Source organism: Carettochelys insculpta, chromosome 6 (genome assembly GCF_033958435.1).
Source record: "Carettochelys insculpta isolate YL-2023 chromosome 6, ASM3395843v1, whole genome shotgun sequence".
Classification (NCBI taxonomy): Eukaryota; Metazoa; Chordata; order Testudines; family Carettochelyidae; genus Carettochelys; species Carettochelys insculpta.
The window spans coordinates 13,497,446-13,515,144 of NC_134142.1; the positions used below are offsets into that span (position 1 = coordinate 13,497,446).

Here is a 17,699-nt window from a genome sequence, read left to right on the forward strand (position 1 = left end):
CTCAGTGCCGCTCTGGCAGGGGGAGGCTCAGCTGCCCCTGCCCCCAGCTCTCCTGCAGGCTTAGACTCACCTCCATGTGGAGCGCGTGGGCAGGTCCCTGCCCTGCCGGATTCCTCTTCTGGGGCTCCCTGTCCCAACTGACGGCTCAGCAGCTCCGGAGGCTGCCCCCACTTAAACAAAACTACTGAACTCCCTTTTAACGATGGACATTATTTAAACAGGAGCAGCCTCCGGAGACGTAAGTGGAGCCAGCGGTGGCAGCGCTCGATGCCACAGGTTGCTGACTCCTGCGCATGCAGCTTGGAGCTTCCAAAAAGGGTGCCGGAACTCTGTTCCAGTGCCTTCCCCCGGAAAAAAGGCCCTGTCTGTATCTATGAACATTCAGCACAAGAAATACACAGATTCCCAGGAACAGGTATCAGCTGGTGTACCCTGGCCTAGCTCGTTTGGAGCCACACTCAGCTGCACCAGCTGAGGATCTAATGCATAATGCCCATTGAAACACTCTGTCTCTGAAAACGTGGAAAGCATTGAAGTAACAAGAGACCGAAGTTACTATTTTATGACCAGGTGGATAATTAGAATGGGTTCAAAGCTGCTTCCAAGATTACACTTTAAATGCAAAGACAAATATTACCACCGTTGTTCTCAGTACCGTAAAAAAGAGAGGCAGCCATGGAGTAAATAGTGCGCCTAGCTTTTCAGTACCAGTTTAAAGCCAGCTCGTGCTTTAATGGAACAATACTCAGCAAACAAGTGCCAGTATGAGCCCTGTTCATGACATTGTTCCAGTGAAGCTAAGTAAGGTGGATTTCAAGGAAATCAACATTTCTTATCCCCCTTGGCATTTAGGTGCTGCAAAGATGAAGACTGTAGCTAGTAGCATCTCTATAAAGAACCCACAGGTTCTTTGCTTAGAATCATTCACATTTGTTTTAATTCAGATCTGTGAGTCAAACAAAAAGCAGACCGAAACATGTCACTCATGGATATCTAACAAGTAAATCACAGAAGGGGAAATGAAAGCCGAAATGATGGCCTGACTAGAGTACTTAAAATAACTATGCAAGGCGATCTTGGAGGGTGTGTGTCTTTTCTAACGTACCTAATACATAAGTATTGATTATGGGGGTATGTATACCCTGAAGGTACATCAATTCATTTAGATTTTGCCTACTTTTACAGGCTACATAGAAAGCACTAGCAAAATCAATACAAACTTAATTTTCATACAATAACTTATTTGTACAGCTCTATATACTATACACTGAAATCTAAGTACAATATGCATATTCCAGTTGACTGATAGCTATATGGTAAAATGACAGCGTAAACAAAAAAGTTCCAGTAATAGTGTTGCTGTGACACATTTTTCTTTTTAGGTCTGATTTTGTAAGCACATAGTTTTTAGGTGAGGTGAAATCTGAGGGCATGCAAGACAAACCAGACTCCTGAAAGGTGTGCAGTAGTCTGGAAAAGTTTACAGACACTATCCTAGAGGATCATGCCACATTTCCACACAAGATCAGGGTGCCTGGTTTAGCAGTGGCCAATACTGCCTTCTTGTGTTTTTAAGCCACCCTCAGAAACGCAACTTCCAGCTGTCATACTTCAGGAATGACCTCAGAGCACTGCCCAATAGTGACTACCTTGTGTTGGGGACATCACTTCTAAAGTGCTATCTTCTGCAGTCAGCTCTTCTGAGTATTACTGTATGGCGGCTCTCACCGACTGGCATACAGAGACATCTCTGTACCTTCAAATAATACTGGATAGCTCAGCTCCAGTCTATTTCAAATGCATCACCTTCTAACTGTGAAAGATGGAAACAAAACAGTTTGCTGCAATTCACCTTACTCTGAAATTATAATATTTTAATAGGTTTTATGCCCACCAGGGAAGAATGACTTTGGTTCTCCCTTAGGATATCAGACTTGTCATTGATAACAATCATGTCACTTCCAGTACAGAGGCTATGTCTACACTTAGGAAAAACTTTGAAATGGCCATGCTAATGGCCAAATCAGAGAATACCAATGTGGCGCTGAAATGAATATTCAGTGTCTCATTAGCATGCTGCCGGCTGTGGCACTTGGAAAGTGCCATGTTTCACTTGTGTGCAGCTGGTCTACCTGGGGGTCCTTTTCGAAGGGACCCTGCAAACATCGAAATCAGCTGATAGGAAGAAGGGGATTTTGATGTTTGCAGGGTCCTTTCAAAAAGGACCCTCACGTATCTGAGTCGCGAGTGAGTGAAATGCAGCACCTTCCAAATGTCACAGCTGGCAGCATGCTAATGAGGTGCTGAATATTCATTTCTGCACCTCATTAGTATTCTCCAATTTGGCCATCAGCATGGCCATTTTGAAGTTTTTCCTAAGTGTAGACATGGCCAGAAGGATAAACATACACTGCAATATACTTGGGTATTACATACCAGTATTGAACGTATTTCCATTGCCACAAAGAATATTTACAAAAAGCACATTAAGATGAGCAAATCCAAAACACCAACTAGTTTATTTGCTGCTTCTCAGAAGTAACACCAGCTCGCTTTTCTCTAACTCGCCCTAAGCAGCACTGACATATTACATTTCCAATCCTGAATTTTAGTTAATTGCATACCCACTTTTCTAATAAATTAAAAGGTGTGCTAACCCACCACTCCAATTTGCCATAGCTTCAGTAAAAATTCATTGTGTTATTTGCAACTGGTTTCATCTTTGTTATACACATAGGGGGTGTGTCTACACAGCAAAGTTATTTCGGAATAACGGCCTCTATTCCAAAATAATTTTGCAAGTGTCTGCACAGCAAAACCGCTATTTTGAAATAATTTCTAAATAAGGGGCAGCTTATTTTGAGTTCTGTAAACCTCACTCTACAAGGAATAGCGCCTAATCTGAAATAGTATCAGAGAGGTAGTCATGTTAGTCTGTATCTTTGAGAATGACAAGAAGTCCTGTGGCACCTTATATAGACTAACAGATATTTTGGAGCATAAGCTTTTGTGGGCAAAGACCCGCTTCGTCAGATGCGTATGTTGAAAAGGGGGGCTATGTTGAAAAGGGGGGCCTCTAGCCCCACCCTGGATGCCCGGATGGCCAATCAGTGTGGCTGCTCTACATCAAAATAGCTGAATAGCTATTTCAATAAGCATTTTGTGTGTAGACGCACTACTTTGGAATAAGCCATTCTGGAAAACCTCTTCTGGAATAGCTTATTCTGTGTAGACATAGCCAGACAGCCCTGTGAAAGGAAAACAGTTACCTGATATAAAGCAATAATTTATGAATATGGAAAATTTGTATAACTTATTTTTTCAGAAAATAGATATTTTGGGGTGTGGGGGGGTCAACAGTCTATTGTTGACTATATAAAACCCCCAAATATTTAGTCTTCTTGTGGCTATTTCTATGGGCATTACAGTTCTGCAGTGTACATTTGGGTTTGTTCAGTAGAATATTACAGACACAGGCAATATCCTATGGCTATTTTAGCATTTTCCCTGTTTTAATCACAAAAGTGCCTCCCCTTCACACCCCCATATATAAAAAGTGACATCAAGGGAAAGGAAAAAATAAGTAAATAATGGTAATCATTTATTTCATCTGAGTTCTCCCTACCCAACACGTACCATATCATGTCATTCAGTTTCAACCCAAATTGCCTAATGATTTCAAAGGGGAAGGCTGCAAAAAAGATGATGGCACAATAATTCTGTTGTGGTTAAGTAAAAATAGCATGCCAAGAGCCCATACATTGTGTAATTTTTTGTTTGGTTGGTTGGTTTGGTAATGATGGACAAAAATCCAACCTAGCTTTAAGTAAAGATGAACTTGCTAACTTGACTCAGCAAATTTCTCTTTTTCCCAAGGATAGGCAGCATTTGAATAATTACCCTTGTTTTAAGTAACTCATGGGATTTAGTGTGCACAAGTAAAGTTATTATAATAAATCTTTGTGGTGAATTCTTCCACACACAGATTGTTGAAAATCCTCATTCTTTATGAACACAAGGGAAGCTGTGATGTGCTGGGGTTTATGTTAGCAGGTGCATCTGTTTACTTTGCAGCTGTCTGACTTTAGGACAAATCCCTTGGAATGTGGAGATGATTACATGTAGACCCAAAGTTTAAAATATATTAAACAGCAATTGGATGGACCCAATGAACCTCCACTGCTCCCCAAATGCACTGAGAAGGCTTTCTAGATCACATTACAACTAGCAGGGTTTATATCCTTTTCAAGACGAGAAATTACATCTAAAAAGAAACAGGGGCCCTTTAAGCAGATGCTATAGTGTAATTCACTCTTAGGGACCCCCCAGAGATCATTAGTAATATACGCAATATGTTTAAAGCAAAACCGTGCTGTCATAAAGCTTATGATAAAATTAATGTAATAAAAAAGCATGCCATACATACATAAGATTACAAAACTAGACCCACGTTTCCATCTATTTTTCTGAAATCTGCTCTCAAAGCAGCATCACACAGACAGTCTTAACAAAACAAAGGATGGATGCTGGCTATTAAATGTGAAGCTGAATAAAAATGGCTGAAAAGCTGTCTAAGGCAAGCTGGAAGGTAGCCAGCCGCACCCAGTGCTAATATGGATTGTCTTAAAAATAAATATGTTATCACAGCATGTAGCCTCCATTGTTTTTTTTTTCCAGCTATATAACAGATGATCAAAACATCGCAATATTTTCCAGCAGGTGGTTTAGGGGTGTGCTAAAAAATAGCCATGAAATAATTTTAAATGCTACGGTACAGCAAACTGAGGAACGTGTGGCAATGCCAGAGTATTCTCAGTATGATTACAGTTATTGCCAGGGCTACATTTTCTTTGTGTTGACAGTGGACACAGATCTCAAAATGGGTGTGTCTCATCAGAAAGGATGCCCTTAAACTCCAAAATAGGACTGTCAGTAAACCGCAGGAGCCCACCCAGACACAAATTCACAATTACTGCCCTCTTCTAAAAGTCTATAACCTAAAAAATTGTGCTGGGCACAGATGTCAAAGACCCTCAGGACAAGGAAAAAGCTACATCATCAGGGATGGGTGGTTTGAATAGGAGCAGCAGCATGAGAGAAAAGCCTCCTCTGTTATAGGATTTTAAGATATAACAATTGGAGACTAAAGAAATAAAAAGTTCAAAGAGTATAACCAGGTGGAGTGGTGGGGTTAATTACATCAAAGAAAATCTTCTGGGGAAATAAAAGCATGCAAAGGCCCACAGGTGAACAATGCAAAATGGATGGATACTGCCTTTCCTTCTCATACATGCAGTCTTTCTAGGCATGCAACACTAGGACAGATATAATACCCTGACATTTCCAGTTGCTCCACAGACAATCCATCTTGGTAGAATCAGCACTGGCTTGCATCTTGTGGGGTTAGGAATCACAGCTCCTGTCCTGGATTCTCAGTGAGGCATTCCAAAGCATGAATAGGTTAGTGGGTATCACGGCTGCTTCCTTGCACTGGCTACAGACTGATGCTGTAAGCAGAACAGGGAGAGGGGGGAGGGCATATGGTATGCGCTGCGGTCTTCACTGCAGCAAATCAGCACTGTGATGTGGTTGCCCTAGGGAGCAGGCTCCTCTGAAAAGGGGATGCAGTTGCCTATCAAATCCAAAGTATTTGCTTGGCAGCTTAGCCTCGGTAAGCCATCGAAATGGTTAACTGAACCTGACAGCACAGAAACAAAAACAAACTGGGTGGGGTGGGGTGGGGTGGGGCACAGCTTCCTGTGTATTAATTCCCTGTGGCTATACGCGTTCCAGAAATTTCTTGAGAACATTAAGGAATCCACTGTTTTCCTTAGACTCAGGGAGGGACAACCCACCCGCAATGTACACCCATTCACCTGCGTTCGTCCTGCTCCCTGTCACATCTGTGCAGGGCCAGAGAGGTCGGTGGAGAGGGACGGCGGAAGGCAGCTCCAGAAATGCAGCCCAGTCTGTTTATTTTTTAAAATGGTCTGTGAACTGAGATTTTACCAAACTGCCCAGACACAGAAGGAAATGACAGAGTAAATAAGCCCCCAAAACATTCGCAGCTTTCCCCGTCTGGGTATATGACAGAGCACAAAATGAGCTGAGATTGGATACCCAGATCCCCCAATCTGTGCATCAGGCCAAAAAGGAAGTGCAGTTAGGGGAATGTGTAAGATAAGGGGACTTTGGATAGAGGGGGTTAGGAGCCAGCAGTAACATGGTCTGTGTTTCTACGGAGATCCACTAGCCAAGGGTGCCCCACATACTAGCCACTAGATATATATGGCTATTTGCCCAGTTAAGTGTGACTAGTTGGCTGGAAGAACAAATATATTTTCAGAATAACATGGCTAGCTTGCTATAGCGGCTACTGCTTCAGAACTGTTTGGTGGACACAGCACTAGACAGTTCTTAAAACAAACCCTACCTAGAAGGTGGCCCCACCTGATATACTTATTGTAGGAGCATCTTTAAATGTAAAGAGGGCAGGGTCTCAGCACAAAGCATGGAAACCATGCACTCCTGAGTTCTAATCTAATCCCAGCTCTGACACAGACTCCCCCTTAGCTAAACCACTTAATTTCCTTGCCTCAGTTTCCCCACCAGTAAAAAGAACAGGATAGTGCTTCCTCATTTTCCTTAGCAGAAGGAGGTAAATATTTACTTAGTATCCCAGAGCTGGACAGCACTGGCAATAAGCATATTTTACATCCATGCAGTAATTGGCCTTTTTAAAGCATAGTCCATATACTAATACTCAGCATAATACTCAGAACACCCCCTAATCAATATCCCCATTTCACAGATGGGAAAATCAAGACAAGGAAACCCAGTGCCATGCAAGTCACTGTCAGCACTGGGATTAGACTTTACCAGTACCTAGCTCTAAGACCCGTATTTAATCTTCTAAATCACGCCTAAGCCTTAAACATTGTTACCAATATGTTAAACTCAGTGTAAACATCAAGGGCTACTTTCGTCCAGTCTTCATCCTGGATGTATGGAATTCCCACTGAACCCAATGTACTGTTAAAATATATCTATATCTATATCGATATCGATATCTATATCTATATATAGATATAGATATCGATATCGATATATTGCAAACACAGCTATGTAAGTTGCACATGCAGCCATAGAGAGCTGGGACTGAGCGGCTGATCCTTTTGGCCTCTAGCACTTAAGCTAACAGGGACTGTCTACAGCTGGCATTATCAGGTCACTTCTCCTCTTGGGCAACCTCTCCCACAATCAAAGCCAATAACTGGGGTGAATTTTAGTAGGTAAAGGTTATGCTCAAATAAATCTTTTTGTCTCTAAGGTGCCACAGGACATCTCCGGAAATAATTATCCAACCAGCTATGCACCCACATTAGAGTAGCTCCATCTAAGTGTTTCTTCCCTTGTTTGTTAATGAGAAGGCCACGTGAGACTATCACTGGGGCAGAGGGGCTGACAGCCACTGTGTGCCCCAGGCAAGGCCGGGGGGCACCTTTGTGATCTCGGAAGCAGCAGGGCCAAGGACACCAGCCCTTAGCGCTGCTCAGATTGTGGTGCTGGGCCCCAGCCTCTTCCCTCAGAGCTAGGTGGAGCAGTTCTCTGGGTCCCATTGAACTGCTGCGCCTCGGGGCAGCTGGCTCCCGTGAGCCCTATCGGTGGGCCTGCACAGGGGTGTGGAACCCCCAGCCTGCAGTCTGGATCTGGACCACGGTTTGCCTGGATCCAGCCCCCCAAGGTTTTGGGCTCCCCTCCATAGCATCCAGTCCATGGTGGGGTGGGAGGTGGACAGCCCTGAGCCTCCTGGGCCAGATCAGGCAAGCAGGGCCCCATGCTCCCACCAGCCAGGCCCCGCTGTCAACATACCGCCTTGGGCCCCTCCCACCAGCCAGGCCCCGCTGTCAGTGTGCCATCTTGGGCTCCACCCATGTGCTGGTCTCCGCTCTCAACGTGCCGCCTTGGGCCTCACCCACCAGCGGGGCCCTGCTCTCAATGTGCCCTATTGGGCCTCACGTGCCACCTTGAGCCCCACAAACTCTTTGGTTAGGCCTGCACTTCACTGAGCCTCCTGCAGCACCAGTCTATTTCCAGACAGCAAACTTAGCTAAGATTTTAGCCCATGGACTGGAATACGTAATATGGGTCAAATGTATTTACTCCCGGCTGTTCAGTAGCAGACATTTTTCTTGGCTCTCTAATGTACAGTCTGCACCACTAGATTAATAAAAAATGCAGAATTTATTCCTGTCACTCCTTAGAAAATCATTTAGTTACCTCACTTATTTCTGGTGCTTGGAAACTTTCTACGCTGGTGCTTTTCACAGATGGATAAAGTTGTTACATTACCATTTCTCCTGTGGAGCCTTGATCCTATAGGGTGATGAATTCCTGCTACTCCCATGGACATATCGATTTGCCAGTAGGAACGGGACCTTTCATGAAGGGGCCTGCATTGGGGCTCTCCCCTGTTTCCCACATTCTCACTGTGCAGCTGCACAGAAGCTTCTTGCTGCTAAATTTATATCATCTGTGCCATTGTTCAGCCCTGCAATTGGCACTATGGATAACCTTTCATTAATCGATCTCTTAATGCACTGGTAATCAAGAGGAAGGATAGCTGTGTGGTTAAGGGGCTGGCCTGGGACTTCACCAATTATTTCCTGTTTTGCCACAAGCTTCCTGTGTGACCCTGGGCATCACTTAGCCCTTTGACTCCCTCCCTTTGTCTGTCTCGTCTATTTAAAACCACAAGCACGTTGGGACATCAGCTGCCTCTTACTATGTATTTCTATGGTGTCTAGCACAACAGAAGCCACAATTTCTACTTAGACATCTCAAGTTTTAAAGCTCCTCATGCTAGAAGATATTCTCCTGGAAAGAGGTGGGATAGTTTGACCACAACATGCAAAAATAGAAGATAACTAATTCTTGTTAAGTGCACAAGTACGAGGAGCACAATGCCTGTTTATGGAAGGATGGAGAAATTAGACCCATGGACTTGTGGTTAAGGCATCGGGCTGGGACTCAGGACAGCAGGCTTCACTTGCTCGTCCTGTAACCTTGGGCAAGTTACAAGAGTTGGCACTTTCATACATAGCCCTTGGAAATTAGGTGCTAACCTCCTACAGAAGTGTAGTGGGGTTGGGTCACCCATCTTCTTTTAAAAACTTCAGTCTTAGTCTGTCTGTGGCTACGTCTACACGAGCCCCAAACTTCGAAATGGCCACGCAAATGGCCATTTCAAAGTTTACTAATGAAGCGCTGAAATGCATATTCAGCACTTCATTAGCATGCGGGCGGCCGCGGCACTTCAAAATTGACGCGCCTCGCCGCCGCACGCCTCGTCCCGATGGGGTTCCTTTTCGAAAGGACCCCGCCTACTTTGAAGTCCCCTTATTCCCATCAGCTCATGGGAATAAAGGGACTTCGAAGTAGGTGAGGTCCTTTCGAAAAGGAGCCCCGTCTGGAGGAGACGCGCGGCGGCGAGGCGCGTCAATTTAGAAGTGCCGCGGCCGCCCGCATGCTAATGAGGCGCTGAATATGCATTTCAGCGCTTCATTAGTAAACTTCGAAATGGCCATTTGTGTGGCCATTTCGAAGTTTGGGGCTTGTGTAGACACAGCCTGTGTCAAGTTTTCACCACATCTGTAACAGGAGATAAGAATATTCTCCTACATCACAGGGCTGACTTGAAGATAAATTCATTAATGAGACAATGTTGGAGGCCAGATAAGAAGCTAGGTAAATAATTGCCAAAACTGCCACAGTAGTTTCAGATATTTGAGGCACATGGTAACACGGTCTTCATATTACACTGAATTTACATAGCAGTAAAATGGCTTTTGTGTCCTCATCCAATTACTGGCCTCTTTGAGATTGAGATGTTTGAAGACAGAAAATTCTCTGTGACTCACAAAGGGGAGGAACAAGGATGAGCACTCATGCACTTGAGATTGTTCTCATGCTGCTTGGGGAGGCTGGGAATTAGCACCAGGGTGCAGCTCAGAAACAGAGGAGTTTCTGTTGGCTGCTAATAGGAAGTGTTTTGGCAAGACTTTCAGATTAATCATGAAGGAAGCTGTCAGCCTATCTATACCTTAAGATGACGCAGCTCCTGGAAACAGAGAGGAGAATGAGTATTATTGCAATAACAGGGATATAGGTGTGCATGGACAATAACAAAGGACAAAAAATACCAGAACACAGACAATATAAAATCCAGAGAAAGGGACAGTCTAGGAGGTGGAATAGGGCTGAGTGGATGGAGAGAAACCACATAAACGTTTTGGGCTGAGAGATGCTCCAGATAGTGAGGCTACCCAGTTGATTATTAGATGGTGTTATGGATCCTGAGGCAATTAGAAATATTAGCCTAGGAAATGATTTGCCAGAGCCAGGGACTGTAAAGTGGTCAAAATTGTGTTTCCTGGTGAAAAATGAATGAGGAAACTTTTGTGCTGCTTTCTGCAATGATACCTGGGAAAACAGCAATGAGAAACCATAGCAAGGGCACACACTGCCAGAGGCAGTACTGAGTCCTTATAACCTGGGATGTATCCATCCGAGGGAGCCCCGGGCGTGAAGCATGGAGGACAGGGATGATGGTGCACCCAGAAAGTAGTGCAAGCAAAGCAAAACAAATTCCAGTCCTGATTTAGCAAAACACAGGTTGTAACTCCCTAAACTGGGACTTTCTAGTCTGGCAACATCTCTGGTCCTGAACCGGAACCAGAGCCCATGAACCAGAGAGTTCTGGGGCCAGGTGCCCAGTGGCAGGAGAAATGATACCCGGCAGCGGTGGCACCAGGGCCGCAGGGCTGAATGTGGCAGCAGGGCAGGGCTGGAGCCAGGGCCATTGCCTGGCAGCAGGACTGGGACTGACATACGGCAGCAGGACTGGTAGCCTGGCTGGAGCCAGAGCTGTGTGTGGCAGTGGGGCCAGGGCCAGCGTCTGCTGGCAGCAGGGCTGCAGCCAGTATTAGGGGGCAGCTGGGGCTGGAGACAGGGAACCAGCTGGGATACTGGCCAGGGCAAGAAGTGGAGTCAGTGGCAGAGGACCTCCCCTGGTCTGGCAAATTCCCTTAGTCGGGACTAGCCAGGTCCCAAGAGTGCCAGATCAGGCAGCTCCAATCTGTACTGAATTTCCACACCACTGGCCCTTAAGGGCTTCCATGGCTCAGCGCTGAAGTTGTCTTTTGCATATCTGTGCACATGTGAGCTAAATCTGTCACTCTTAGGCAATTGGAGCCTGCAGAGGTCTGAGGTGCAGGGACAGCCAGCCAGAGGGACAGGGACAGGGTATGGGGGGCACCCCATTTAGCAATTAAAATGTTTGTGTGCACACGGCGGGTGGGAAATGCACTTCCTGAGTCACCTGTGCTGGCACGAAATTCGAATCAAAACAAGGAAGAAGAGAACAGAGCAAAGACCTACCAGAAGAGGCAGGAGAATCTGCTGAAACTACAAAGACCTTCATGGTGGAGAGAGGGAACCAGGGATCTCACACCCGGGGAACTGGTGGGGGGAGGGAATTGACCCATTGTCAGGGTTTTTTTGAATAGAAGGAGCATTACCACCGCCTGCGTAATACAGTGACAAGGGTGCCAGATAAAGAAGTTGATTAAAATTGAGAGAGAAAAAAAACCCATTTTCTATTCTGGAGGCAGAAGGTTTAAGATTACATCAGCAAAACCATATCAAGTACAGAGAACAAAGCAATAGCCATTAGGGAATTCAGAGCTGCATGAGAATACAGTAAACACTTGTAATTAGGCATGCTATTAAACACACAGAGGAAGGAAGGGCCAGTGGTTAGGGCAGTAGGCCACAACATGGGAGATTGGGTTCAGTTCCTTACCCTACTGCAGACCTTGCCCAACCTGGGACACTCAGGATCTCCTTTAATATTAAAACCATCAGGCGCTCAGGCACATGAGCGAGTGCTGCCTGCTCCCAAGTAACACAGGAAATAAAGAGCAGGGGGTTACAGAAGCTTCCTAGGGTACTTGCCATTTGTATGGTGTTACAAGTTCCCAAAGAGAGGATACGGCTTAGGGGTTGGGGCAGAGCATGAGGAGAAGGGAGCATATAGTTTCTACTTTGAATATTTAACATTTATAAACAACGAGCCTAATGGCTTCAAAAATAAATGTAAATGTAGCAATTTACATGCAGACGGTCCTTTCCTACTGCATTTTTTCCTGTAGTGCCCATGCAAATTTCTCCACAGATCAGATCTTTCTCAGCAGTGGCTGATCACTCATCAGGTAGCCAGGAAAGTCTTTACAAGACGTGTGCATAAAGTTGCATTGTACAAGCAGGAGTCTTTTCAGAGGCTCGGCAACACCATGGCAAACTTATTCTGTGCTGCTCCTGGCAGTGGCACTGCCTTCAGAGCTGAGTGCCCAGCCAACAGTTGCTACCTCTCCAGCGGCACCAGTTTGAGGGCAGTGCCACCGCCAGCAACAGCCAAGCAGAAAGGCTGACAGCCCAGTAAAGGTGGGTCATGCTTAAGACAGAGTGCAAATTGCAGTTCCACCAAAATCAACAAGCAAGAAAGAAATCACGGACATGAGTTCGTACAGGTTGTATCTCTAATGGACGTACACGGACCAGAGAACCCTGGGCTGGAGCCTGTGGCAGCGGGGTCATGGCTGGGGCCAGAGCCTTCAGCAGGAGCAACAGGCAGCACTGCAGGTGGAGGCAAGGGGGCCAGAATCAGGGCAGGGACAGGCTAGGGCTCAGTGGCAGGGGACCTTCCCTGGTCCAGCAAATCCCCTCCTTCAGAACTAATCAGGTCCCAAGGGTGCTGGACATGGGCGGTCCAACCTGTACTTCAAAAATCTGCCCAAATGAAGATCAGAGGACAAAAAAATGTTCCAGGAAGACTCAGACATGTGACAACCCTAAATTTTAAGGTACTATAATCGGAGGGAACCTCAAACTGCAGCAGTGCTGACTATCTTCAATATTTTGGCAGTGAGCACCGTATATTAATAAGCTATCCACTTAGGCAGAGGCTGAGGTGGCCTGTGTGCCTGGAGCATAGGTGAACTTAACAGTGCCACTGAGTGATTAAGGCGCGCTTAGATACTCCTGAGGCTAAAACCGTCTGTATATGTAGTACTGGGGAAAGGTAAATAAGTAAAAATCTACAGCAGGAATAGGAGGTTTAGCATCAGGGAGGAATAGTGGTTAAAGGCATTAGAAGACTTTCCTAGGTGGAGAAGCTGAGGAGCCTGGACCAATTTAGTTTGGAGAGGAAAGGGAAAAAGGACAGGCTGGAGTCATGCAATGAATGATTTAGCAGAAGTAGATCAGATGCTTCAGTTTAGATTCTCACATCCAGGAAAAACCGAATGGCTACTTGTCATGGGGTGGACTAAGTCCTGAGGCTTACTGCTTGAGGCGTTGTGGCCTCAAAGCCACACCCTACCCCAAAGAAAGGTCTGTAGAGAGGTCCTTCAACGAGGCTAACATGACTGCAGTGGAAGCAGCCAATCAGGGACCAGGAGTGCCATATAAAAGGAGTGGCAGACCAAAGCAGTAGTTAGTTGCTGTGTGGAGCTCAAGGAGCAATGTTGGCCTTCACGCAGTCTTTATACCTCTTGCGAGGCCAACCTTGATTCCTTTTTCCCTGGGAGAGTTCACCATAGAGGAGTTGCTTAGGGATTCTTGACTCCTCCATTCGTATGACGTGCCCTGTCCAGCGAAGCCGGCCTTTCAGAATCATGGCTTCGATGCTTGTGGTTCCTGCTCATGCTGGTTTAAAACCAGATCAGCTAGAGCAGTGTGCAAAAGACTGAACAGGCTGGCATGCTCTCGTACGACACGCGTATGACAACTTTGAAGAGCAGCGACGTGTACGCCTCATTGATGCTCATGAGAGGAAGAAAGCGACAGCAGCAGCTGCATCAACAGAGCCAGGACAATTTCCTTGCCCTCACTGTGAATGCCCATGCCGTTCAGAGCTTGGACTCCTCAGCCACATGCGAGTCCACAACCAATGAGCCTGTGCAAGCTCAAGACACCATCGTCAGACATGACAGACTACCTACAGGAGCTCAAGGAGCGAAGACTGGGTGGCTGGTCGGAAGATCAACAGTGCTGGTGACCGCTCACAGCAAACAAACAAAAAAAAAAGCCCTTCAGGGCTCTGTCATTTTTCACAGACTATATAGACTCAGCCAGAAGGCTGAGTCACCAAAGAGCCACCATCAACCATGTGTGTGTGCAGGCCCACTTGGGCCTTGGGAATGATTGTGAGAAGTGAGTGCAACCCCGTCACATCACTCAACTTCAAAGGCAACACATTTAAATCTGTTCCAAAAAAAAATGCTCTTTGCACAATACCTGACAAATCTATGAACCTCCTTGCCATGAGATGGCATTAAGACTAAAAGTTTGTGTATTTAAGAAAAAAATTCCAGCCACATTGAATAGAATAAGATACATTTATAAAGGTCAAATTCTCACTCTCCGGGGTACAACAAAATCACTAACGCGTGGGTGGGGGCAGAGGGCAATTAGGAGGAAACTTCCTTGATGGGCAGATTACTCTCAAATTGTCCACTAGGGGTTTCTAGTACCTTCCTCGGAAGCAGCTCCCCGTTGTCAGAGGAAGCTGATTGACCTAGGTCTGACCCAGTGTGACAATTCATATTATTTCACAATGCTTTTGTAACTGGAATGAAGTAGAAGAAAATACCCTTCACTCAGGAAAACATCAGTTCAGTGACATCTGAGAACAGTTTACATCAGCCAGCTTACCTCCTCAGAAGGCAAAATTCTACCCCGTGCTTTGCTCTGCTGTGCGTGAGAGACAAAATAAAACACTAATTTAAATGGAATTATTTAGACTTTGTCAACCAATTAAAAAGCAGTAAGTGTTTACACTGAACTTGGGAATAGTGTCATCACAACATACTATATTCAACCTCATAAGCTTCACTAGTGATTGGTATATTAATACAATAGGAGCAGCAGTAAATTGAAGAAGGCAAGTACCAAACAAAATATATTATAACAGGTCATACTGGGACAGGGAGATAACACTTAGACCTGATCACTGTGTATAAATGGAGCAAAGTGGCAGATGGAAAAGGTAATGAATCAATTCACTACCCTTGAGAATTCCCTAGATACAGCCAGCTCGTGTTTGCAGGAGCTGACTGTACCATGGAAGCGTTTTTAAAAATGTAATAAAACTACCCTTTTTAAAAATTTGCACACTGAAAACCATTGGACTCTGAGTAGAAATTGTATAACAAGTGGAGTGTAAACCTACAAAATGCCAGTTAGCAAACCTGTAATTATACATGCATATCACATTTGTGCTTGTGGGACATGTAACTTATTTCTGAAACAAGAAATACGTGACCCAGCAAAGTTGTGAGGACATCAATCTCACAGCAAGCATAGCAGTGGACAAAACCATGGCCAGAAAAAATACCCAAAAGTATATTGGGATTGTTAAATTCACTCCACTTGTTTCACTTTCTGAAAATATCCCAGCAAATGGGGTCTGTTGAAAATGCCCGTCCTAAACAAATACTGCAAAAATATTCCTGGAAAGTGAGGTTTGAATGTCTCATCTCATGTAATTGCATGTTCTAAGAACATGTGATTTTAAGAGTGAGAGTCATGCAACCAGGGGACTAAAAACTATTACTGGCCTATGTCCAATCTAAAGAGCTCATATTTCAAAATCCTTGCAGCCAAGCTAAAGAGCAAAAATGAAACTTATGAACATTATTTGCTGTTCATGTCTAGTTTATAAATGTAGCAGAGAAAACCATGATCCCTTTGTGGAAAGTCAGGAATGGAAAAAGAAGAGGAGAAAAAATAGATCAGTTATTTAGTGTGAGTGATTTGCCTTGCTACAGATCAATGGTTCTCAAGCTTTCCCAAACTATGGCCCCCGTGGTATAATAGGAAGAGTACAGGATCCTTCTGCCAGTATGTTATCAAAAACAGAAGGTGGTCTTGATCCCCTGGGTTGATTTGTCCCCTACAGGTGGAGAGCCTGTGCTCTAGGCATACTGACTGAAAAAGTCATAAGAACTATTAGACCACGTGCTTCTACAGCCTGCATGAAGTGACAAACAGAGCATGACCCTTTGCATTTCTGTTCCTTTCCTTATACAGCATCATATGACATTAATTTGTTTTCTGTCAGCTCAGAATGCCTCACAAGAGTCTGAGCAAGCTGGGGAGTGGAGGAGACCCTTGGTGCGGGCATTATGCCTTTAGAGTGCTTGGGGAAGCCGAGGGGCACCTCTTACTGGGTATATATGGTAAGTGGAGCCAGTGACCCTCACAGTGCAACCACCCCAGTGCAATGGAGGCAGATCACCCTGATCCCCACATGACCCCTCCAGGGATGCCAGCATTACAGGTGATGTTTGGATCAGAGTTTGCCCCTGGCTCCTGCTCCAATGCATGTGAGGTGACAAAGCTCCTGGCCGTCCCACATGCCGTAGCATAGGAAGAGGGAGAACTCAGCCCTGCGTGGCTAATTTTGGATTTCCCATTCAGTGGAAAATAAAAGTGACGATTACTCTGCACGTTTGAAGTGTCAGAAACCCCTCTGCAGAGTTCCCAAAAGCTGAATCATTAATGCAGGGCTCCGATCAGTCTGAATCAAGCAGAGCCAGATGACAGCTTGAGGTGACAGTTCTCACCAGCGCCAAAGAAAGAACTTAGTTAAAAATGTTCCAAAAGACTGTGTTTTGCTTCTGCTAAGTCAGAAAAATGGAAGGTTCTGCCGCAGGTTAATACTCATAACTGTTATGCTGTTTCCACCCCCATTTTATTATTACATTGGGCCTTACTCCTCCAGGACCTGCATGTTGGCTAGAATCTGGCAATTAGCATCTTGTTCAGGGACTACACTGCAGGCAGAAATTCCTCTCCATTTAAATGACCTTATTACTATTAGTATGTCCTTGCTGCCAGATGGACAAGCAGCACTTCTCAGAGTTTGGAAAGCTCTTCATGAATTAGGGTGGAGGAGGGAATGATTTTTTTTTTCTTTTTATTAAAAACACGAAACAAAAACACATTCTTGGCCTGCTGCAGAGTGACGAATTCATCTCAGCGCTGCACTCAAACCAAGTCATGGGATGAGATGCTCTTTAATGAGATGACAATGAACAGTACCTTGAAGTTAGTTGGAGGAGTGGGCGTGAGTTAGCTCTCAGTCACCTCAGTGCAAAGCAGAAGTTACTCTAGCAAACACTCAGTGAGTATGAAGCTTCACTGAAGACAATAGAACTATGCCAATTTACTCCGAGTGAGGATCTGGCCAAATGAAGTTCCTCTGTTGCCTAACCTCAAAATGTGGTCCAGTAACCTACCAAATAAGAAGAGATGAAAGGAGCCCGGAGGGGGTGGGCAGAGGGCAGAGGATATGGGAGCATGGCAGTGGCTGTGCCATTCACCCTGCAAACCAGCTAGCTGGGTGGGTAAGATCTGTGCCAAGTCAGGGTTCTGGCTTAATGCTATAACTTGTGTGAAGAAAACAAGCTGGTCCGCTGTAATAGAGCGCCACTTGCCTGCGGGAATAGTGCACAACATTTATGCTGTTCTTGCCCTCTTCCGAATTTTCTAGAGCACCAATTACCCTGTGAGGCACAGCAGGGAAGGAAGTTCAATACTCTCCAGTTTACAAATGAGGAGAGTGAGGCAGAGAG

The 17,699-nt window shown here is 45.2% G+C and overlaps 1 protein-coding gene across 2 annotated transcripts in view; it reads right to left on the minus strand.

Annotated features, from left to right (window-relative positions):
• The window catches only part of RTN1 (reticulon 1), a 195,352-nt gene that overhangs the window by 22,974 nt on the left and 154,679 nt on the right, over positions 1–17,699 (minus strand). The window contains exon 1 of one of the 2 annotated variants that reach the window (XM_074998672.1): positions 5,334–5,394. The exons of the other annotated variant lie outside the window; for it this stretch is intronic. Within the exon in view, the coding sequence (XP_074854773.1) occupies positions 5,334–5,394 (61 nt within the window). Of the gene's footprint in view, positions 1–5,333; positions 5,395–17,699 lie in introns of those variants that run through there. 2 annotated transcript variants of the gene reach the window in all.